General features: G+C 39.6%; 2 protein-coding genes across 6 annotated transcripts in view; one reads left to right on the top strand and one right to left on the bottom strand.

Annotated features, from left to right (window-relative positions):
- The window catches only part of LOC144026673 (3',5'-cyclic-AMP phosphodiesterase 4C-like), an 88799-nt gene extending 70708 nt beyond the window's left edge, over positions 1–18091 (top strand). For all 5 annotated transcript variants that reach the window (XM_077533561.1, XM_077533562.1, XM_077533564.1 and 2 more), the window contains 13 exons: positions 140–176; positions 1130–1203; positions 1280–1329; positions 1495–1607; positions 4173–4266; positions 9583–9755; positions 9820–9918; positions 11348–11512; positions 11596–11695; positions 11881–12035; positions 12396–12518; positions 12613–12795; positions 14217–18091. In XM_077533561.1, the coding sequence (XP_077389687.1) occupies positions 140–176; positions 1130–1203; positions 1280–1329; positions 1495–1607; positions 4173–4266; positions 9583–9755; positions 9820–9918; positions 11348–11512; positions 11596–11695; positions 11881–12035; positions 12396–12518; positions 12613–12795; positions 14217–14726 (1876 nt within the window). In that variant the 3' untranslated portion in view covers positions 14727–18091. The remainder of the gene's footprint in view (positions 1–139; positions 177–1129; positions 1204–1279; positions 1330–1494; positions 1608–4172; positions 4267–9582; positions 9756–9819; positions 9919–11347; positions 11513–11595; positions 11696–11880; positions 12036–12395; positions 12519–12612; positions 12796–14216) is intronic.
- LOC144026674 (gamma-interferon-inducible lysosomal thiol reductase-like) lies at positions 16458–23052 on the bottom strand. Its single transcript, XM_077533566.1, has 7 exons — positions 22772–23052; positions 21706–21894; positions 21558–21629; positions 20529–20618; positions 19804–19956; positions 19490–19558; positions 16458–18270 (listed from the first exon to the last, which is right to left on the bottom strand). Exons 1-7 carry the CDS (start codon positions 22901–22903, stop codon positions 18211–18213), a joined length of 765 nt encoding a protein of 254 aa, XP_077389692.1. The 5' UTR covers positions 22904–23052; the 3' UTR covers positions 16458–18210.
- Between the last annotated feature and the right edge of the window lie 206 nt (positions 23053–23258).

The following is a 23258-nucleotide window of genomic DNA, read 5'->3' as shown; positions in this document are numbered from 1 at the left end:
CAAATGAAGTGCTGTTGAAAATACTTCCACACACATACAGACATCCTTTCCCCACTATGAATATGAAATGTCGCAGGGCGCTGACTAAATAGAAGTTCAATTCAAATCTTACAAAATGCATGTTTGATTGTATTTGCAGGCATGGAGAAGACATGATAGTGACCCCATTTGCACAGGTTGGTCGCATTTACATGACACGCACACACATACATCTATGCTATAAAAAAAAAAAAACATTCAACTCCACAATAAGGCTGTTTACACGTCAGACATATTTTTATCACAGAAATTGGAGTTTTATTGTTGTTCTTACATTAAAGTGAAGTCAACCCAAAAAGAAATACTTGACAATAATATATTCTATGCAGCCCCACTAGTCTAAGTACAGTACTTTGATTAATATTGTGTTAGTGGAATATGAGTTAAGCAGCAAAATCCAGCAGTTTTTTTCTTATCAATATCGGAAGGCGGCCATTTTGCCACTTGCAGTTAAGCGAAAATAACATCACAGTTGCTCAAGTCTCAGCCAATCATAGCTCATCTTCAGAAAACAGATGAGCTGTGATTGGTCATTGCCCGAGCCCTGAGCAACTGTGATGTCATCTTCAGTCGACAACAAGTGGCAAAAATGGCCGACCCCTGAGATAGATAAAAAAAAATGCTGGATCTTGCTGCATAACTCTTATTCCATAAATGTAATATTAATCAGAATGTCATCTTTAGAATAGTGAGGTTACTTATAACATATTATTTTCAAGAAATGTTTAAGGTTGACTTCCCCTTTAAGGATGCTCATAATTGCGAATAGAACAATGGAATTTAAGACTGGTTTATTAATTTGGTGTTATATAGTGCATTCAGGAATAGTTATTTTCACGTTTTATTTAAATTTAAAGTATCTCCCAAACATGCATGAACTAGTTAAATATTTCACATAGGTAATATATGTATGAATGATGGTGGTGGTGGTGATGATGATGACAAAGGTGATGATGATAAAGACCCAAAAGGACATGACTAATGGAGCCCCTAAAGCCTCGGTCTAGATTATTCAGCAGGCTCTCAATCAACCTGTCAAGTCACAATCGAAATACTCGAGCCTTCGCTCCATATTTGTTTGTCTCTTCAGATTCTCGCCAGTCTACGAACAGTGAGAAGTAATTTTGCCGTTCTCACGCATTTGCAAGATCGTGTGGGAAACAAGTAAGAGCAAGCAAAAGGACTGAATGAATGTCGGGTTTTTTTTCTACCAAATCTTCCCAATTGGTGCTTGTTGCAGGTGGCCACCAAGCAGTAACCAGCCCCCCCTGTGTAAGCCATGTCACACAGGTCAGTACTAGCACCACTGATTCCAATTCCAATTCAAATGACTTTATATATTCATTCTAAGATCCAACTATTGTATAGTCGTCTTCTACCAGGGAAACAGCGACGGTGACACACTGATTGTGGCCGTTTTAATGACTGACCTGGGACCTGCGTTTGTCCTTTCAGAGGAGCCTTATCAGAAACTGGCAATGGAGACTCTGGAGGAGCTGGACTGGTGTCTCGACCAGCTCGAGACACTTCAGACGAGGCACTCGGTCAGCGAGATGGCGTCTAATAAGGTGAGGATATGGAGCGAATCACAGGTCTTTCATGATGGGCTTTATACATTATTTTAAGATGGATATACTCCATCAATTCATTAGGTTTAAAGTTTTTCATTGGGTTAGTGTGGTCTCTGTATCCACATCCGAAAATAACTTGAATAGCACATGGACTAGGCACATACATATGCATGTGAGCTCTCCATTTGATTCAAGTTTGGGCACCCTATGCCAGCATTTTTTTTCCCAGAATAAACTGCAGCATGTATGGTGTGTAGCTCATGTGCTGCAACCCTCCAACAAATTGAAGGCAGAGCCAATGTGAGTGTGTTCAAACACTAGGGCTCATAAAGAGCGATTTAACTGAAAGAGTTAACCCCCATCCATCCGTCGCCGTTTCTTTCCTCCTCCATTTCTGAGTCGGCGAGTCAGCTTCCTCTCCTTTGCCCATCCTCTGAAGGAGGCCAATCTGATTGGTCAGAGCGGAGCCAACTGTGTAGGCTGGGGGAGGGGCAAAGGATTCTCACAGTCTCTGCTTTTTATGTTTCTCATTGACAGTGTGTGAAAGTACTTGAATGGGTGACTTTAGTCGCTCCTTTTCTCCCCCCCCCCTTTTGCACCCCCCACCCTGATCTCCCCCTGGCAACCCACCCAACCTCTTCATCACCGTCAAGACTGTGGAAACTTTTATTTTCATTGCCGCTTCTTTTGTTTTTGTCAACCATCTCTGCCGAATGTAAAGCAGTGCAGTGAGCAGTTCTCGCTCGGAACTAAGCAAACAGTTACTTTGTCTGCCCATTTGGATTGGATTTTAAGCCGAGAAAGATCAACATGCATGGATTGGCGTGCCCGTGTTGGTTCTTCGGGGTTGTCTGTGCCGGCGACTCAGACAGGTGAGCACGCCTTGTTTACATCTGGATGGTGCTTTGTATTGGTCAGTTGTGCAGGTTTTGCGACAAGTGAGCCACATACAGATGAGCAGAGCATGTTCGAGTTGAGAGCAGTCATTATATTGGGAAGGTTGCATTTTTATGGATATTCCATTTTTACAGTATATGTAGAAATAAATGAGCAAACCCCGGAATGACATGACAAAGTGGGTGCTTGTTTTAAGGTCCCAAAAATGAGCTAGACAGACAAAACCGTATTGCTACACCATTATCATCTACTATATCATAATCATGATGCTTATGTGTGTCTGTGACTATGGTACACAGCATGTGTGTTACCACTGCACCATTCCAGTATTCTCACCCAGATATCCTCCCTCTTGTCACACTTACCGTAGCAGTTGCTAGCGATGTTACATAAGCGCTTGTGCTGTGATAAATGCTGAATACTTATATTTTGGGGGTAATGAAGGAGGGAATTTCTGAGGTTTGCAAGTTTGTGCAACATCCTCACGAGAGGACAAACATGCAGGATAGATGAGCGTGTTGTTGGATGGGCATACAGTAACTGGCTCCATAAATGAGTGACTGATAACAATATTTACATACTTGAGATGGCTGCGGCATGACCGATGGTCACTTCAAATATTGCCTAAATGCATTTTTTCGTGTACAATGTTTGACCTCCTATTTACTGCATACAAACCTTTTACATTTTTAAAATGTCCACATAATGTGCATCATTTTTGCTGTGTTGAGTATTAGGCATGGGCCGACTGCCGGTTTGACTATTTATGGGGGGTTAAAAAGTCATGGTTTCAATAACCACGATTATGTTAGGGTTTGTGGGGGATTGAGGACCAACGTGGAGGGTGGCAAGGAGAGGCGAGGCTGGTGTGCTTAGAAGCATTCTTTAATTTAACTAATAAACAAACAAAGTACAACAAAACACAAACCAAGGCTGGGAACTAAACTTACTAGTTTGTAAAGTAAACGGGCAGGACTCAGAGGCGCAGGGAATAAAGCTGTGACGGCGACAACAACAACAACAAAGACTCGACCAGGACTGAATGAAAGCAGTAAACTAAATACACATACTAACGAGATAACAAGAGACACCTGGACAGGACACAAGTGGCTTGGGGAGCTGTTTGGATAAACACAAGGGAACGGGAAAACGAGCACAGGAGGACATGATAAAACTTGACGAGGCAGACAGAGAAGGAAACACAAGGAAAACATGACCAAAAAAAAACCCCAAACCAAAACCCAGACCATAACAGATTAGGCTCTCACTGGTAATGAGCTCTTCTTTTCTTTTTTTGAGGGAATGTCCAACAGGGCGCAATATGATTGGCTGCTTGTAGAGTTTGAAGTTAATTTCTGCGCACGCAGGAGGTAGACGAAACAAACACAAGTACAGTTACATGGATGCCTTTGCATTGTCCTTTTAAAAAAAAAAAAAAAAAAAAAAAAAAAAAAAAAAAAAAGTCGGTACCAGCATGTTCTAGTTAACCACAAGGACAATATGAGTAGCACACATGTCTGTTATTAAAAAAATAAAATAAAAATAGCTCACCAGTGATGGGATCATTGTGACTTGCGAAAGAATTACATGGGTGCTATCGTTTATTGATTGATTGACTGATTTAGACTAACCACATTTTTGTTTTTGTTTTTTGTGTCCACACAGTTTAAGAGGATGCTAAACCGAGAGCTGACTCAACTGTCAGAGACCAGTCGCTCAGGGAATCAGGTGTCAGAGTTCATCGCCAACACCTTCCTCGGTGGGTTTTCACACAAAGCACAAACTAAAATATAACCACAAACAATAATGTGACAGTAAAGTATTGGTGTTGTTTAAAACCCTCTAGATACTACTATTATAGCAGATTATATGGCTTCAGTGGAAACTAAGCAAAATATCAATTAAAAGGATCACGTGTAAAGTGCATTGTTTATTAGAACTTGGTGACAGTCATCAACATTAACAAGCTTGGCAATAAAAAACAGAATTGAACTCACGTTGTACTGCAATGTGATAAATAATTGTATCCTGCAACATAAGTTGTTGTTGTGCTTGTGTGCCTACACGCGTGTGTGGGTCTGTTTAACCGCAACACTGCGTGTTGTTCAATAATTTTGTCCATTCATGTGGTGTGTGTGTGTGTGGCCTGACTGATTAAAATGAAAGTTTGCAACTCACTAACTTGTGAACGTTGTGACGTGAGTGAGGACTCACAGGAATTCCAGTAATGTCAACTGTGTCAGCCCGGATTGAGGTTTGATGTTTGGTGGCTCCCATTACAAATACATAGCTTTTTTTTTTTTTTTTTTTTTTTTTTTTTCTTTTTTTTTTTTTTTTTTCTTTTTGAAGAGCTCAGAATTGTTCATTCGGTAGTCTTACCGATTCAACGTCTTGTCATCATTGCTCTTTTTTTTTAATTTTTTTATTTTTTTATTTTTTTTTGTGTGTATGTGTGCGTGCGTTTGCGTGCGTGCGTGCGTTTGCGTGTGTGCGTTTGCGTGCGTTTGCGTGCGTGCGTGTGCGTGCGTGCAAATACGTATAAATTTATACTCATTCATTCACCTAAAACCTTATAAATATCCCATTACCCTTCGCCTTAACCAGGTACTTCAGAATCTTGCCAGAGTCGTGAGATTTAAATGGTCAGGAGACCAGAGAAAAGGTCAGAAAAAAAAAGAAAGAGAAAAGAAAGGTGACATCCAGCACCGACCAAACACTTCCTGCCTTCCCCATGATTACAAAATCAAAGTCTTACGCCAACCCCGGAAGCCTCTAAATTCCAGCAAATTTAGCGAGATCTCAAGAGCCCAGAGGAAAAACTAAAGAGAGGAAGGAGGGAAGGATCGATAAGGCAGAGTGAGATCAATAGAAGCCAGTACATCCAATCCATCAAAGTGAAGTCCAGCACCAACAAGACCCCTCCTGCGTGGTTACAAAACCGGAGTCTTATGCCAACCCCAGAAACCTCATACTTCTAATAAATTAAGATCTCAAGTGACCAGAGGAAAAACTAAAGAGAGGAAGGAGGGAAGGATAGATAAAGCAAAGTGAGAACCACAGACACCAGCACCAACTGATTCAAGGGGCTGTGGGAGGGAGAGGGTACTTCTGTTGAGTTTCAGTAGATGCTGGTGCGACGGATCTGGCATGCATAAGGACCACCACCAAAGAAAGAAGCCGTCAACCGCGGTCCAGCAAAGCGAGCACCCCCCCCCCGGAATCCCCAGGCCGCGGCAGCACCAAGGCCACCCCCAAGCCACCCGAGCGGACACCGGTCGGCGAGCCGACCCAGACACCCGGAACACCCCCGCCCCAGCCCCGGCCCACACCCCCGAGCCCAAGGCCGCAGAACGAGGCCCAGCGGGCCCCCACAGCACCCCACCGGTCCCCAGCCCCCATCCCCCCACGACCCCCCCGCACCCCACCCAAACCCGCCATCCACCACGACCCAGGCCCCACCACCCCCGACCCCCGAACACACCCCGACCCCCAGCACCCAACCCCCCACCCACCCATACCTCCCCCCCCCCCCCCCCCCCCCAAACAAGCCGCCCCCCCCCGACGGCCGCCACCCCCCCCCCCCGCGAACCCGGCCCCCCGCGAGAACCCCCCACCCCCCCCCGGAAACCGGCACCGGGCAGCAGCGCAGAGAGGGAAGATGTGCCCACCCCACCTCCAGCCGCGCGAGATTTGCACAGCGGCGGGAGGGGGGAAGCAGAGGAGGAAGCACCACTTTTTTTAATCCACAAAAAAATGGCTGCGGCAGACATAAGATATGAGCATAAATGGCATTTTTTTGTCAGACATCTGGTTATACAATGTGCAACCACCCAGTAGCAGTGATGACTAATTGTGGTCAACTCCATCTTTTAAGTTGACCATTTCTGATCGAGATAATAAAATCCCCCCCCACAGACCCACAATGTCACCTCTCGCGTATTTGTCCTCCTTCATGAAGCAGGAAGCAGCTTGCTAACGAACAAACACAAATGCTGTACAATGCTCGATGAATTGTTCTCACTTTTATGAGCAGTTCAGTTTCTGCTCTGTACTGAGACATAATGGTCATTGTGACATTACTAACACAACAAAATCTTTTCTTAAAGACTTTTTTCACGATTCTGTACACAGTATCTCCTATTTGGAGGTTTTTATTAGGGATGGGCGAATACCAAGTGTTTGTATCGAGCCGATACCCTGCCTTATTTCATTGTATCGGTAGGGATGTAACGATAAGCGCAATATCGTGATATCGTGATATTAAAACTGCCACAATATCGTCGTCGTCATGTTCATGATATTTAAATGCAACACATCTGTTAAAGAAAGTCTGGTCGAGTTCCATTGGTGCAGATCGAGCACCCTCTGGTGGCTAGTTTTTTTTTTCTTTTTTCTCTTTTCACAAAGCATGTTTTGGCCCTTCTATGTTTAAAATCTACACTAATTGTCAGATGAAGGGAACGTAATATGCCTGTGAAGCAAGTCAATATGTGGAGGAACTCAATGTGTATGTGCATTAATAACATAATATAATAATAATAATAATAATAGGAATAAAACATAATAATAATATTAATAATAATAACATAACATTGATGTTATGTACAAAAGCACAATATTGTGTTTTATTTTTGTATGAGCTCATTTTTTCTAAATATTATGACCTTTTTTAAATATCGCCAACCTCCCCACAATATCGTGTTAATTATCATATCGTGAGCTTCATATCGTGATAATATCGTATCGTGACGTTTGAATATCGTTACATCCCTAGTATCGGTACTCTTACTCGGTACCAGTATTGGCCGCCCTCTTGTGGCTGTTTTACAATCAGGAAGTAGACATTTGAAATTAGAAGAATAGAAAATTGACATTAATTTCATGCAATTTTAAGTAATAATGCTCAATTTGAATAGGACTTTCTTTAAAATTAACTCTCATTGTTCTTTTTTTCGGTGGGAGGTGTGATTTTATGTTACAAAAATAATACTAGTGACCGTACTTGGTATTGGTATCGTGACTAATGGAAAGTTGTTGTACTGTTATCGGTCTTAAAAAAGTGGTATCGAACATCACAGGTTTTTATACTTTTATATTGTTTTCATCAAGAAAAAAGGAAAAAATGTAAGGTTTTGTTTTTGTTTTCAATTAAAAATCCAAATCTATCAGTCATGTCTAATTGTTACATAGAATAGTGTTCATGAATGTTGGCATTAATATTATTCACTTGTGTCCATGTGCTGTGTCTATAGGGAGGAAATTGGCTAGCTATTCTATTCAATTGACTTAGAGGCAAATTTCAGCATTTTAAATGCAAGGCTACAAGAAGAAATTGAAATAGCACAGAGATGTTTTTTTTCTAGACAAGAGCTAGGAGGAGAGGCTTGCTTCTTATGCAGACAAATAGTACGAGGAATTTTCCTCCCCTAAAAAAGAAGGCGGCGCGGTACCAGACAGCATTCCCAAACACATTGTGTGGCGTTGTCGTAGCAACAGGGTGCAATATTATTAGAGGGCATGTTGCATCAATAGAAGAATCAGTCTACACCAGCCGTGCCCGCCGGGAGGATGGCGGCTGAGCCCAATCAGGAGGTGGCTGCCCTTCACGCCGCGTTTTGAGATGGGTGCCTCCATGTCCTGCCTGGCTGCGCTCGGAGATGACCACCATGGTTTCTGGTGTGAGAAAAAGACGACATTGTGAGGGAGGTGAGCGTCATAGCCTTGTGTGATGCCAGCACTCTGACGTGTGTGTTTTGGGGTTCGCATTCGGATCTTCATTGATATCCTCTTCATACAGGTGCAAGACGTCCTTTAGAAATACTGTGGAGCTTATGTGGATGTAATCTAAAGGTTGTTGTTCGATTTTATGACTCCAAATTGGAATATTTTGCTGGATGTAAAAAAACAAACAGATGAGTCACTTTGAACATGCACGTGCTTCTGCGGACAGCATCTTTGTGTCAACACGTCATGATGTTACGTTCTTTTTGTTTTTAGTATTACCATCTACATTGTAGATTATACCCTAATTTCTGATTGCATTTGTATGCATACAATACTGTATATTAGAAACATCAATTTGCTTTTCTATTTGTGTTACATCTGGTCTTGTTTCTGAGCTTTTCATTCATGGATATACTGTAGGTTTTTTCTTGTTAAGGTTTAGGGCTGGGATGTTTTGGTCCTGAGCAAATCCCAGTGGAAAAACATTACTATTTAAAAATACTACGTGACCCACATTTGAGGTGTGGTGTCAGTAAGAGTATTTGAAGGGAATGTGTGCGTCATGCAGTCATGGGCAAGAAGTGTAAATTCAACAATTCACTCCTTGCTGTACATGTTTGGACTGCCAAAGTGTCAATTACAAAATTGCTTTTCAAAATTTAAAATAAGTGGTGAAACAGGCCCAAAGATTACAGTTATGCATCCACACATCTGTTTGTGCACCCTGGATGATTGTTACTGTACATGAATGCTACCTCAGGACACTTAACTCATTCACTCCCAGACATTTTCACAGAAGCAGTCCCGTTCACTCGCTCCCGGCTGTTTTACTGGATTTGGACTGATTTTGCAAGGCCCACAGAATATTGTGTTCTATTGCTATAAAAGCATGGAACCTAGCAAAAGAAAGATTAAAGTCTCTTCTTTCACAAGGAAAAAAAGTGTGTTTCTATCCGTTTCCGTTTTGCAGCAATTAGCATTAGAACACAGCTAAGTTTCATCAGTTTTCACAAATCTATTTAAAATGAAAGTAATTGAGCTTTTTTTTCTAGATGGCCCTGGTTGATTTCCTTTGCTCTGCTGCCACCTGCTGGCCGTTTGTGTAATAACTACCATTTCTGCAACCGTTCTTTGCAGTTGAGAGGCTGCATCAAAGCCTTCTGTATGCTCTAGCATAAAAAAACAAAAGAAAAAAACATATAAATACGTCTTTGGGACACTTAGAACATTAAAAAAAACGTATTTACATGTTATTGGGAGCAAATGAGTTAAGAAAACCTGTTGCTTTTTCGTACTTTCAAAAGTATCACACATACAGTAGGTCTAAAAATGGATTCTGTCCTCTATGCAGAGAAACAACATGATGTGGAGATCCTGTCTCCGCCGCCTAAAGAGAAGGAGAAGAAGAAGAGGCCCATGTCACAGATCAGTGGTGTGAAAAAGGTCACACAGAGCCCCAGCCTTGCGTCCACCTGCATACCTCGTTTTGGTGTCAACACCCCACAGGAGAACCTGCTGGCCAACGTGCGTCTACAAACACACAGAGAAAGAAAACATGCGTTACACGTGTCATGTTTTACTTCCTCAGGAGATTGAGGACCTTAACCGGTGGGGTCTGGACGTATTCAAGATAGCAGAACACTCTGGAAACCGCCCTTTGACGGTCATCATGTTCTCCATCTTCCAGGTAGGAACATCTCCTAACCCAGGGGTCTGCAACTTGCGGCTCTGGAGCCACATGTGGCTCTTTAGTCCCTCTCCTATGGTTCCCTGTGCGTCTGTAAAGAAAAATAATAATATAGAAATTTATATTTTTTACATATGCATTTGTATTTTTAGATCAAATATTCTTCAATTGAATTAATTATTTAGATTTAAAAAAAAATAAAAAATATTCAAAAAAATGTCAGCGTCCAAATTTTAAGTTGTGAGAAAAAGCTGAAATTTTTTTTTTTTTTTTTAATTACCTAAAAATGATCATAAAATATCCAAATAGGAAACGGAAAAAGCAGAAATTTATCATAAAATGTCCATGAAATTGCCAAAAATGTCAGAAAATCGAATAAAAAAAATGTTCAAAAAGTAACCTAAAATGTCCACACAAAAAAAAGTAAAGCAGAAAATTACCATAAAATATTTTGGAATTGCCAGTATAGTCAGAAAATGTATTTAAAAAAAGTTTTAAGTAGAAAACATTCAAAATGTAATTATAAAATGTCCAAAAACAAAAGAAGAAATCCATAAAATGACCGCAAAAAAGTCAGAACATTTATTTTTAAAAGAGCAGAAAAGAAAGCATTTTAAAAGTAACTATAAAATGCTCAAAAACAATGAACAAATCCCGATAATTACAATAAAATGTCCACAAAATGTCATAAATTTGCTGGCAAATAAAAATCAGCAAAAATGTCAAAAAATAGCCATAAAATATCCAAAAAAGGAAGTAATAACTGTAATATGGTCATAAAATTGCCCAAAATGTCAGAAATTTAACAGAAAGACAGTAAAGTCTAAAAAGGTATGAAAAACGAAGTATGAAAAATGCACACAAAAAAAAAATACAAAAATTAAAGACGAAAGGTAGAGGAAAATTAACGCATTTTTTTGTCATTTGTGGTACAGCTCTAATTAGCTCTCAGGCACTCAGTAGATTAGACTAACATTAACACACTTCATCACGATCTTCAAAGGTTTTGCGGCTCCAGACATATTTTTTGGATATTTATTTGGCCTACAACGGCTCTTTTGACAGGAATTGTTGCTGACCCCTGTCCTAACCAAATACAGCACAGGGAAGGGAACAAAAAGTTGAATCTACAGAAAGAATGAAGACAACCCTTGTTTATCACAGGGGATATGTTACAGTGAATATTTGGGATTTAGAGACATCATAATAAAATCTAAACTTTTTTTCTAGTTTGACCCCTTCCACATGCTTTAAATATATTCAAACGTATTTTTTTCAAATTTTTCCAAATAAAAAATATGGGCCTTGGGGCTCAATAAAGGTTTGAGCCTCTTCTCACTCTCCTGCTATATACAGTATTTACAGTAGCTACTGCATAAATCATTCAAAATGCTTTTTCAACATGACTTCTCTCTTTGGACCCTACCAGGAGCGAGATCTTCTAAAAACGTTCAGAATCCCCATTAACACCTTCATCACCTTCATGATGACCTTAGAGGACCATTACCGTGCTGATGTCGCTTATCACAACAACATCCATGCAGCTGATGTTGTGCAGTCCACGCACGTGCTCCTGTCGACGCCCGCTCTCGAGGTGAACTTCTTCATGATTTGGAGTCAAATATGACAAATACTTGTGAGTATGCCTTTTCTAACACCATCTTTGTGTCCTTACAGGCTGTATTCACAGATTTAGAGATCATGGCTGTTTTGTTTGCCAGTGCCATTCACGACGTGGACCACCCGGGCGTCACAAACCAGTTCCTAATAAACACAAGTAGGTCTTTTGATCTAGTGATAAAATACTTTTTCATCATTATGAAAAAGACGTGTGAGAAACAATTCATTTTCATTTGACACTGCTGAGAGCCATTTCTTAATATTTTGTTTGAGAGTCTGTAACTTTCTTTATTGAGTTTCCAGGTCACATATTTGAAGCAGCTTCCAACTTTTCCTTCACAGGTTCCGAGTTAGCGTTAATGTACAATGATGCCTCAGTGCTCGAGAACCATCACCTCGCCGTGGGCTTCAAACTGCTCCAAGGGGACAACTGTGACATCTTCCAGAACCTCAGCAAGAAACAACGAGATTCCCTCCGCAAGATGGTGATCGACATGGTGAGATTTTGTGCTTTTGCTTTTTTTGTTCTTTTTTTCTTTTCAGTTTAGGACATAACCTGTGAGCTGAAACTGTTCTTGAATTGAATTGAATTATTGAACATTATAAGCACAAATTCCAATTACTTTTACTCATATCATGCTCGTACGTTCAGTAATCCTCCATTACAGTCCTTAGAATGAGATATTATTTACTGATTATGAAAAAGAAATCCAGAACCTCTGACTGAGACCCAAATGCTCCAACATCAGCCGGCGTATTCCACATACTAAAATAAAATATAGTACAATTCTTTTTCCTAGTTGTTTGTACTATTTACAAGTACTATTGTAATGTATCACCTCTAATGTCGTGATTAGGTGCTAGCCACAGATATGTCCAAACATATGAACTTCTTGGCGGACATGAAAACAATGGTGGAGACCAAGAAAGTGACCAGTTTGGGAGTTCTGCTGCTTGACAACTATTCAGATCGAATCCAGGTTAGAGCACCCCCTGTTGACAAAACACAGAATGTTTTCAATCATCATCTTTGTGTCAAATCATTTCTTTGAGTGAGCCTGTTTTCTCCTCCAGGTTCTTCAGAACATGGTTCACTGTGCCGATCTGAGCAACCCAACCAAGCCCCTCGAGCTTTACCGTCAGTGGACGGACCGTATCATGGTGGAATTCTTCACACAGGGTGACAGGGAACGTGATAAGGGCATGGAGATCAGTCCCATGTGTGACAAACACAATGCCTCGATTGAAAAGAGCCAGGTAATACGTGTTTTGAACTTGGGAGTCAATCTAGCTGACCAGTGTTTTTTGTTTTTTGTTTAAATTGCTGACAGACATTTTTCCTCCCAAATGTAAGTGGGTGGGAAATAAACTTCAAATGTTCCATATGTGTCCTTGATTCATAACCAAAAACATGTTTGGTAATGTTAAAAGTTGTTGTTGTTGTTGTTGTTGTTGTTTAGATGTTTGTGCTACAATACAACATAACCACTTGTACACTTTAATCCAGTATAAAAACTGTATAACAAATTTACTACACTGAATTATATGATGTACAGTCGTTGCTGCATCCTGCCATGGCATGTTTCTAACAGTCGTGCCTTGAGATAAGTGACGTAAGAGGGTTTGGGGTTTTTTAGATACAAGCCATTTTGCTTGAGACAGTTGAGACAGGAGCGCTGTGTTGTGGCAGTTAACACGCTTTAATATAAGCTGCAATGTATGAAAAGAGGCTTCAAACTGTTTAATGCCACGCCAGTTGAAGCTTACTGTTAACTAAACATAAACAAAGAGAATTACATTTTGTTTTTTTTTAAAACAGCCAAACTACTGCCTGAAGAGAGGCCCTGCTAGCTTAATGCTAATTAGCATGCAGTGATTTATGCAATGTATTAAGTACATGTAGGCAGAGTAACAGTATTCAGTCATCTTCTCTGTCTTGAGCTCAGAGGGAAATTGAAGCATTATGAATCTTACTTCAATTGTAGGTCATGCCCCGCTAAAATATGATTAGCTGCTGAAAATGGTCATAATGCCTCAATGAACAGCATATCCATCTGTCTATGTTATACGTAATGGGGATGGGCGAGTATTAAGTTTCAGTAGTGGCCCGATACTCGGGATGTAATGATAATGGCAATATCGTGATATCGTGATATTAAAACTGCCACAATATATCGTCATCGTCATGTCATGATATTAAAAGCAGCACGTCTGTTCAAAAAAAGTCAGGTTGATTTCTAATTGTGCAGTTAATTTAACTTTAATTTTCACAAGGCATGTTTTGGCCCTTCTATGTTTAAAATCCACCCTAATGGTCAGATGAAGGGATTTTTTTTTTTTTTGTATGAGTTAGTTTTTTTCCAATATTGTGACCTTTTTTTGTATCGTCAACCTCCCCACAATATCGTGATAATTATCGTATCATGACCTTCATATCGTGATAATATCGTATCGTGACGTTTGAATATCGTTACATCCCTAGTATCGGTCAAAATCAAAATAAGGAAACCAAATATTTTATTTTCATCCCGAAATCTCAAACGAAAGGGAAAGATCCCTGACTTGTTGTGATGAAGGTATTGTTAAATTAAAAGCTCGCTGATACAGCTTTTACATTGAATCTCATCGTTTTCAGTTTTGTTGTCATTGCTGACATTGTTTGTGTCTTTCTTGCGTAGGTGGGCTTCATCGACTACATTGTTCACCCTCTGTGGGAGACGTGGGCGGACTTGGTGCACCCCGACGCTCAGGACATCCTGGACACCCTGGAGGACAACCGAGAGTGGTACCAGAGCATGATCCCGCGCAGCCCCTCGCCTTCAAGTCCTGACGAGTCGCACGCCGATCTCCGATCAGGAGCGAGCTTAGGAGGCCCAAACCCGCCGTCGGGGGTAGGCGGGGACAAGTTCCAGTTTGAACTGACGCTGGAGGAAGAAGAGGAGGACGAGGAGCTGGAGTCTGACCTGGAGAGTCCGTTGGAGGATGACCCCGAGGTGGAGGCGGAGCGACACCAGGACTCCTCCTCCCCCTCCACGTCCCCGGACCCGCGCAGCAGGTATCGCCCTCCTTCGCCCGCCAATCTGACGTTGCAGAGCCCCCACCCACACAGGACGACGAGCTCGCCGAGACGGGAGGGATCGAACGGTGAGGAGGATGACGGCGCCCCCTGCCTGCGCGAAGGCACATAACAACCAGCACAACCTGCCCTGCTCAAAAAGACAGACAGCAGCACTGAGAGGAGGCAGGGCGGGCCCTTACCTACCAATAAAGTCTGTAAAGTCACCACAGTCCCTTTACACTGGAGACAGCCTCTCTGTAGACAGAGGGATGACCCCCCTCTTTTTAATGTCATATTTATATTGTCCTCTCTTTGGGTGCCTCCTTAATTAAGTCTTTATTGTTTCCCATCCTGCTTTGGGAGCGTCACTTGGACTGGGAAGAGTGACTCTCTCCCAGAACAAAAGGTAAAAGAAATGTCTTCCTCCAAAATAACATTTGTACCTTTTGGTGATGAAATGAGAGCTGCGTTGGTGTGACAGGGTCTTGGAAATTATTTTGCACCATTTTAAAACCATTCATCATCTTATCTTGTTGAAATGATATGTAATTAGTAGTTTTTGTTTGAGGTGAGCAGCGAGAAAAGTGATGGACCGAAAACCTCAGGGTATGAAGAGAAACACAAATCGAATGTAGCATGGATGCTGTGCATAACCCAAAGTCATTCCCACTTCCAATTTACCTCGAAGCTACACATAACTGGGACTTGTCAACCAGTTGGAAACAAAAAAAATAAATTAGGCACAGAGAGCAATCAAATTGTATGCATATATATTAGGGCTGCACAATAATGTTGTTCAATATTGCGATATTGAATGGAAATGCCTTTATCTAATGAAAGCAAATACATTTTTCATGAGGCAAACTAAGCAGGTGCCATGTATACTTAGCTGATTGTCATAACTTATTTTTTCTATATATTATTCTTCTTATTATATATTTTTAAAGTTATTTAGTGTTAGTCATCCCCTTAGGCACTGCTCTCCAATTGGATGGCGAGGTGCATTATTTTGCATTTCACTGGTCAAAGTCAGATAACTGCATACGAATCCATTTGAAACTTATTTGTGCAGCCCTAATATATATATATATATATATATATATATATATATATATATATATATAGAGAGAGAGAGAGAGAGACCATCTTGTAGCACCTGAGATTAAGCACTGAAGAAGACACCACCTGTAGTCTAAACTTTTCTCTCTTTTTTTTTTTTTTAAACCTGAGATTAATTTATATGGTGCCCTTTTTTTTTTTTTTTAAAACATGTTCGGACTTCATTGTCCATTTGCTGGTCGTGTGTTGATGTGGTTCAAAAGCATTTAGTTTTTCTTTGATCAGGGTGCCTCCAGTCCGCAGTAGCACTTTACCATTTCTGTTGCCGAGCTCTTTGAATGTGTCACTAAGGGCTTCACCCACTGTAGGCCTGCACATCAGAAATACAGTACAAGTTGCCTGACGGTAGGCATGAAAATACAAATATTTTGGTGATTTGGTATTTCACAAACTAGAAGGAACATCTTTACAGCGAGTTGTAGGTTAAAACAATATTGGCTGACAAAATGTCCCATCTAAGCCAAACGTGCTTTGATTACTTCCACCAATCGTGAACAAGCATTGACAGGTCCTGTTTTCAACAACTTGCTTTTATGTCTTGGCCCATGCCTTAAATAGGGAAGGGCGTTTGGATATTGGATTGCTAAAAAGTCATGGAATCTCTCCTCCACAAAACAATCATGTGTGTCATATTACATAGGAACAATCAGATCACCCACATACAGTATGCTGTAGTCCAACTGATGCGTTTAGTTGCTAATGAGGCAATGTTGTAGTTTTGCTCTATTCATCTGATTGTGTGAGACGACCAAAAAAAAAAAAAAAAAGCCACATTTTCTTGTTTTTCCACCTTGTTGGCCTGCCATTGACCTTAAATCATTTCAAACTGGTGCAAATAAAATAAACAAATATTTTGTCAGTGACTCCCAATATTCACTAACTTTAACGTTTTGTATTTTTAAAGAAAACTGAAATGTAATAATGAGCATATATTTGAAAATGTACTTCTTCAGAACTTAACGATTTTTGGCAATTTCAGAACAAATTATTATAACTGCTCATAAAAACCAATGCATATAATAAACGTATGCATCAAAGGTTGTGATTCATTAACATTGGGTCACTGGCAAAACATTTGGCAACATTAACATTTTTTTTATTTTTTTTTGTGCCATCAGTACTCATAGCTTAGTGTTTGTTGCAGCCTTTACATCATAACCACAGTGCCTGGTTCTTAATGAAGCATTAAGTCACCTCAATTCAGTCAATCAAGTCACCTTCATGTTAAAGGGACCTGCTGACTTCTGATCCCATTGTGAGCTTGATTATTCAGAAATATAAGCAAACTGTTTTATTTCCTTTCACATTAAAAAATAAATAAATGAATAAAAGGCAGGACCAAATTTCATACAACAACAAATTAATGTCCTTGTTAGAATTGAAACTAGATTCTTTGTTCTCTGCCCAGCCCACTGGTAGCCAACACTTTTACAGTGAAAAATGAAATGGAGCACAGGAAGTGATCAACACCACTTGGAAGTTAAGCGCTTGTCTGTAATAACAGTAAAAAAATAAAACACCTGCCAGCCTACAATGCTACATTTTTACACTCAAGGTTTTAAATTGATTGTATTAAAGTCAATGACTTTATTGTGATAGTTTTTCCAATGATAACTATATTTAAAACGGACAATTAGTTTTAGTTCTAACTGTGTAGTTTAAAGCCTTTTTGTGTACTAAATGTGTGTCCATTCTGTAGATGAACGTTTATGGCCAACAGAGGTCGGAGGGGAAAAAAAAAACAGGAAGTTAAAACAGCACTACACAATTTGCATTTATTGCACTTCCTAATCAGGTAGTGGTAGGAAACACTAGTTTCAAAGTATTTCATGAACACAGTATGCGTTATCGATCAGCCTTTCTATTTCATGTGACTTAGGACGTTGGCCGTGGATGTTAAAGGACCAGTGTGCTGTTTTTGACACGCTGAAAACAATCGTATTTTGCATCTGGATTTAATTGAGTCAAATGGAAAGAAAGGAGTGAAAGGTTGGTGAGTTAAACTCAGCATTGTGGTTCTTTGCATATAAACACTAGTGCCAAAAAGTGTTCAATGTGTACACAGGTGTTAGTGCTCTTATGTTGCCATCATGTTAGTAATGTTGCTCAGCAGCCTTTTTGTCGTGCTAACTTCGCTAATGCTATTTATTCTTCTTCATTCTTATCTGTTGAGGGAAACGTACTTTAAAGAACATTTAATTGTTTAATCATTTGTTGAGCCTCAAGATCAAATCTAAAAGTATTGATATGTGTACAACTGATCTGCCACTCAACATTTTTGTCAAAGAAAAATTTGTCCTGTTAAGCCAAATGATTTTCTGGACGTTAGCATATTTTGAGGGGAAATGCCAATAAATTACTTGGAAATTGATGTCACAGTTTTTTTCATGATTATCTTTTTTTTTTTCTTTTTTTTTTACACAATGTGTTAGTATGACTCCAATGTAAATGCATGTGACAATTAATGAATATATGTCAAGTGTATTGAGACGTTTTCAGCAGAAGCCTCTGTCAAGTCGGACCGGCGCGCCGTTGCAGGCTGGAGGCTTCACGCCCTGCAATCATACAGTCACATGATTTCAGCATGCATGACACTGTCTAAATTAGTGATAGACCGAGCGGTATGTATTTTCCAGGGCCGATACGACACCGATTATTAGTAGTCGAGGAGGCCGATAACTGATATTTGGATCAGATATTTAATTGCAGTAAAACTGAAAATACCTTTTTTTTATTTTTATTTTTTTTTTTTATTATGTTGAAATGCCATTGAGCATATTGTTAAGTTTTTTTTTTTAATTAACCATATAGAGAATGTTATGTTTTGAAATTTTAACAAACCCATAACTGTAATGTTAAACTTTCTCTCTTTTTTTATTTATTTTTATTTATTTATTTATTTAAATTAAAAAAAGTACAGGGAGTTCCCAATTTCAGCAGCATCTCTTATAACATGAAATTTTAAAGGGATACTTCACTTATTTAGCCCATTATAGTAATAAAAAGTTAATATTTTGTCTATAATTAGATTCTTTCATTTGTCACGTACAATTAGTACCTTTAAAAACACATTTTGCGATTTGCTGTCGACTGAAAATGACATCACAAGGGCTCAGGTAACCAATCACAGCTCACCTGTTTTCTAGGTTTGGTCATGTGACATTCACAAGCTGAGCTGTGATTGGTTACATGAGCTCTTGTGACGTCATTTTCAGTTGACAGCAAGTTGCAAAATATGTTTATAAAGGTACTAATTGTACATGAAAAATAATGAAAATATCACATTTATTATAGGCAAAGTATTAACGGTTGACTGCCAAAAATAGCTAAACAAGTAAAGTATCCCTTTAAATAAATACATAAATGAAAGATTCCCTGAAGTTAACCCAGTTTTAAATTGATCTCGAAAGATCACTGAACGACGATCGCTTGCAAACTGAGCAAATTTTGGATTTTTGTCAGGGTTCATAAAAGGTTTCAAAAGGTGTTCACAGGCAGTCGAAAATTGTCTTAACATGTTTGAAATTTCTTTGCAACATGAAAAACTTTGTGACAAGTAAAAACTGTTATCTTAACCCTAACAAAGTATTCGCCGCTCAGTGATATTGCAGCTTTATCGGCCTTCTGACTTGTGAAAAGTGCAGATGCAGGGTATTCATCAAAAGGCCAAATATCAACACAGATTATCATTCTTTATCGCAATCTTTCATCAGGTAATCATTAGCATTCAAAAACAAAAGCAAAAAACTTCTAGCAACAAAACCAATATCTCACCTTGTAAAGTTGGCAAACCAAATGGAAGAGTGAGGACATGGCCTTGTCTTCATACTCCTCTGTGAACTCCTGGCAGACAGTTCATCTTTAGTCATCAGTTCTGAACTTATTAACTCACTCATATTAAATGATTTTTGGGCCCAAAAGATCTTCTTTTTTTTCTTCTTGGTAATGAAGCTCCAAATCGTGATTATTTTTTTTCTATGTCAGATGTTGAACTTACACGTCAAAAATACAGTCTGTAAACAATTCTGATCACCTGGTTTGAATTTTCCTTGCTGAGACGATTCCAAGTGTACGTTTGAGTCTCTTACCCCATTGAAGGTGACCCAGGGGACGTGCGCGTGCGGAGGGCTTAACGCTCTCGTCATGACCGCGTTGGCGTGCGTCAGTCTCCGGCCCAGACCTCCCTTGACACAAGACTCGACGCTGGCCCAGGAGACGGCGGGGGCGTGCATCTGAAGACACTACAACAACAACACACATGCAGAAGAAGGCTCAAAATAGGATTGTAGGTCATTCAATTCACTCCTGTTTGAATTCCTCATTGAGAAGCATTTCAATAACCTGGCACCAACTTCCATCCATCCATCCATCTTCTTGACCGCTTATTCCTCACAAGGGTCGCGGGGGCTGCTGGCGCCTATCTCAGCTGGCTCTGGGCAGTAGGCGGGGGACACCCTGGACTGGTTGCCAACCAATCGCAGGGCACACAGAGACGAACAACCATCCACACTCAAACGCACACCTAGGGACAATTCGGAGCGCCCAATTAACCTGCCATGCATGTCTTTGGAATGTGGGAGGAGACCGGAGTACCCGGAGAAGACCCACGCGGGCACGGGGAGAACATGCAAACTCCACCCAGGAAGGTCCGAGCCTGGACTCGAACCGGAGACCTCAGAACTGGGAAGCGGACGTGCTAACCACTCGAGTACCGTGCCGCCCTGGCACCAACTTGTAAATCTTTATTCATATCGTGCAGCAGCTATACCTAATTTTACTTATTATTTTTAAATCTCTTCAAGAAAATGCTCACCGGCTGGGCTGCACTGAGAGCATCAGCAGCGGATTCCATGCAGTAGATAGTCTGAAAAGCTGTGGGGCCGGACAAATGAAGGATGCAGGCCTGAGGGGAAGTGTAGTTAGTAACATTATTAATATTTTTAATAATTTTATTTGAATTATTTCTATAACTTTTTGTTAAATAACTTGTTTGTGATAAATCAATTATACAATTGAAGTGAAAAATCACAGAAGCGTGTTGCATTCACTTTAAGGGGGAAAAAAACCCAAAAAACTTTTCTGACTAATTTTTGGGGGGAACTTTGTTTTTGTTTTTTTTTAAGTATTTTTTTTTCTGTTTTTCTGAATATTTTTGTCTGTCATTAAAAAAAAATAAAAATCAGAAAAACAGAAGAAAAAAAAATATTCCTAAGAAATCAGAAAAAAATGATTCCAAAAAACAGAGCACCAACTTCTGTTTATCAGAGTATTTTTATTTTTTTTTTATTTTTTATTTTTTTTTAGACCTCTAAACTCCAAATGACTTGTTGCAGACCACTGACCTGTATATATGACTGGATAGCCGATAGCCCAGACTGTTTTTCTGAATAATTCTTTCCCTGTTTTTCGGATTGATTTTTTTTTATGACAGAAAAAAAAATATTCGGTAAAACAGAAAAAATATATATATATTCAGAAAAAGAGAAAAAAATACTCAACCACCAAAAAAAAACACCCCCCCAAAAATAGTCAGAAAAAAACAAAACAAATTTTTTTTTTCAAGTGAATGCAATCCGCTTCTGTAAAAAAATAAGTTAAATTACAATGAATTATCATTATTCATTTATATTTTTTAAATCTACTCATGGAACGACCTGCCCCTTTTAAACCCTTTAAAAAAAAAAATCAAGTGAATGCAATACGCTTCTGTAAAAAAATAAGTTAAATTAGAATGAATTGTTATGATTATTATTATTTATTTATATTTTTAAAATCTACTCATGGAACGACCTGCCCTTTTTAAACTCAAATGTGTCTCTTTCGTACTAAAGGTCCATATAACCTCAATCACGTTCCGACGGCACTCTGGCTCCCCATGCTGGCAGGTGACGGTAGTGTTACCGGACACTAGCTCCTGCGAAGAAATACAGTATTGAAAACCTAATAAAAAGTAATACCACTAGGGAAATACTACCAAATAATAGTCGCACCTTTGCATTGCCATACGGCACCAGTGTGACCTTCATGATGTCCTGCAGCATGGACCAGGTGGGGAAGAGCTGCTGAGTGATGAACACCCTGCAGGCTGGACACAAACTCTCGTAGTAAAGAGTGACCGACACCGGCGGAACTGCCTCCTTTGGACGTATGGCGCTTAGTTCCATACATTGCTTCTGTACCTACAGAAGGGGAAGGAAACAATATTAAATGGCCCCATTAGTGACTGACTGTGAAGTACAAGCATCCATTTTAAATCGACATAGCATGGAATAAATCGACAGAGGTAGACAGATGTGCCACTGTAACCACTCACCACCGACAAAGACAAAAACAGTCTAGTAAAAAGTCCAAACATTCCGTTTGAAATCTAATTTATCTCTTTATGAAATTTAGACCAAAACAGCCCATCCGGTCACATGCGTAAGCACCAGCCTTTAATGCCTGAAGGATGACTCCAATTAATCACAACAACTCTATTCAGCTCAATCGAACTTATATTAATCTCAACTCAGATGTACTGTTTTCATTGACCTTATTGCAACTATTGCGCTGTGCAAACCAGGGAAAGGAAACTGGTGGCCCGAGACCACACTGAGTGGCTTCTTAATTAATCATTAAAAAACATAAGATATTGTTTTGTTTTTGTTTTAGGGCGGAAAATTACAACTACAATGTGTGGACCTCTGCATAAAATAAAAAAAATAAAAATAAATATTTTTTTAAATTTAATTTAATTTTTTTTTTTGTGTGCATTGAACTAAACCCATTTTTTGTGAATATTTTGTATTTTGGAGGTTTAGCCGCATTTTTTTTGTTAGTTTATATATATATACGAATATGTATGGTTTGCAAACAAAATAATAATAATAATAATCCAAGACCTGCCACTCTAAGTACAGTGCACCTGAAAAGAACAGTAACAAATTCTACTTTTATGACTTCCCACCACTGCAATCCAGTATTAATAATCACTGTAATTACCACTAACTGCTCTGACATGAAAAAGGTGCGCATGTGTGCGTTCTAACTTAAAGTTGCAACCCTTCGTCTACTCACCTTGCATTCAACAGCAATCAGCAGGGAGCGACACCACTGCGATGGAGGATATCGACAAGACGGTTTAGGATGAGACGCGGTTGAGATCCGAACATGGCAGAGGATGACGACCACAAGAGCCGCGAGCTTCATGTCGACTTGATGATGGGAAAGAGAAAAACGACGGAAGAAAGGAAGGAAAGGCGCAGGGAGTGGACAGACCCAAATTATCTGCTCACAACTGTCAGTCGACTACAGTCAGGTGCAAAAAAAAAAAAAAAAAAGATGATGAGTTCATGGTCCCTGGTAAACTCAATAAAAAGTGAACAGCGAAGAAAAAAAAAAAAAAAAAAAACTATATTTAAATAAGTTGGAGTGTGGTGATCAGAACTTGATGAGATACATGCTAGTATTTCAATTACTACAATTATTATTTCTCTTTATATTGTGTCCATGGGTCCATGATCCATCCATGGTGACGAGAGCAAATTGCGACGAAATGATGAGT

This window comes from Festucalex cinctus, chromosome 10 (assembly GCF_051991245.1).
Source record: "Festucalex cinctus isolate MCC-2025b chromosome 10, RoL_Fcin_1.0, whole genome shotgun sequence".
Classification (NCBI taxonomy): Eukaryota; Metazoa; Chordata; class Actinopteri; order Syngnathiformes; family Syngnathidae; genus Festucalex; species Festucalex cinctus.
Note: the sequence above shows the minus strand (reverse complement) of the source record. Positions and strands in the feature narration are given on the sequence as shown.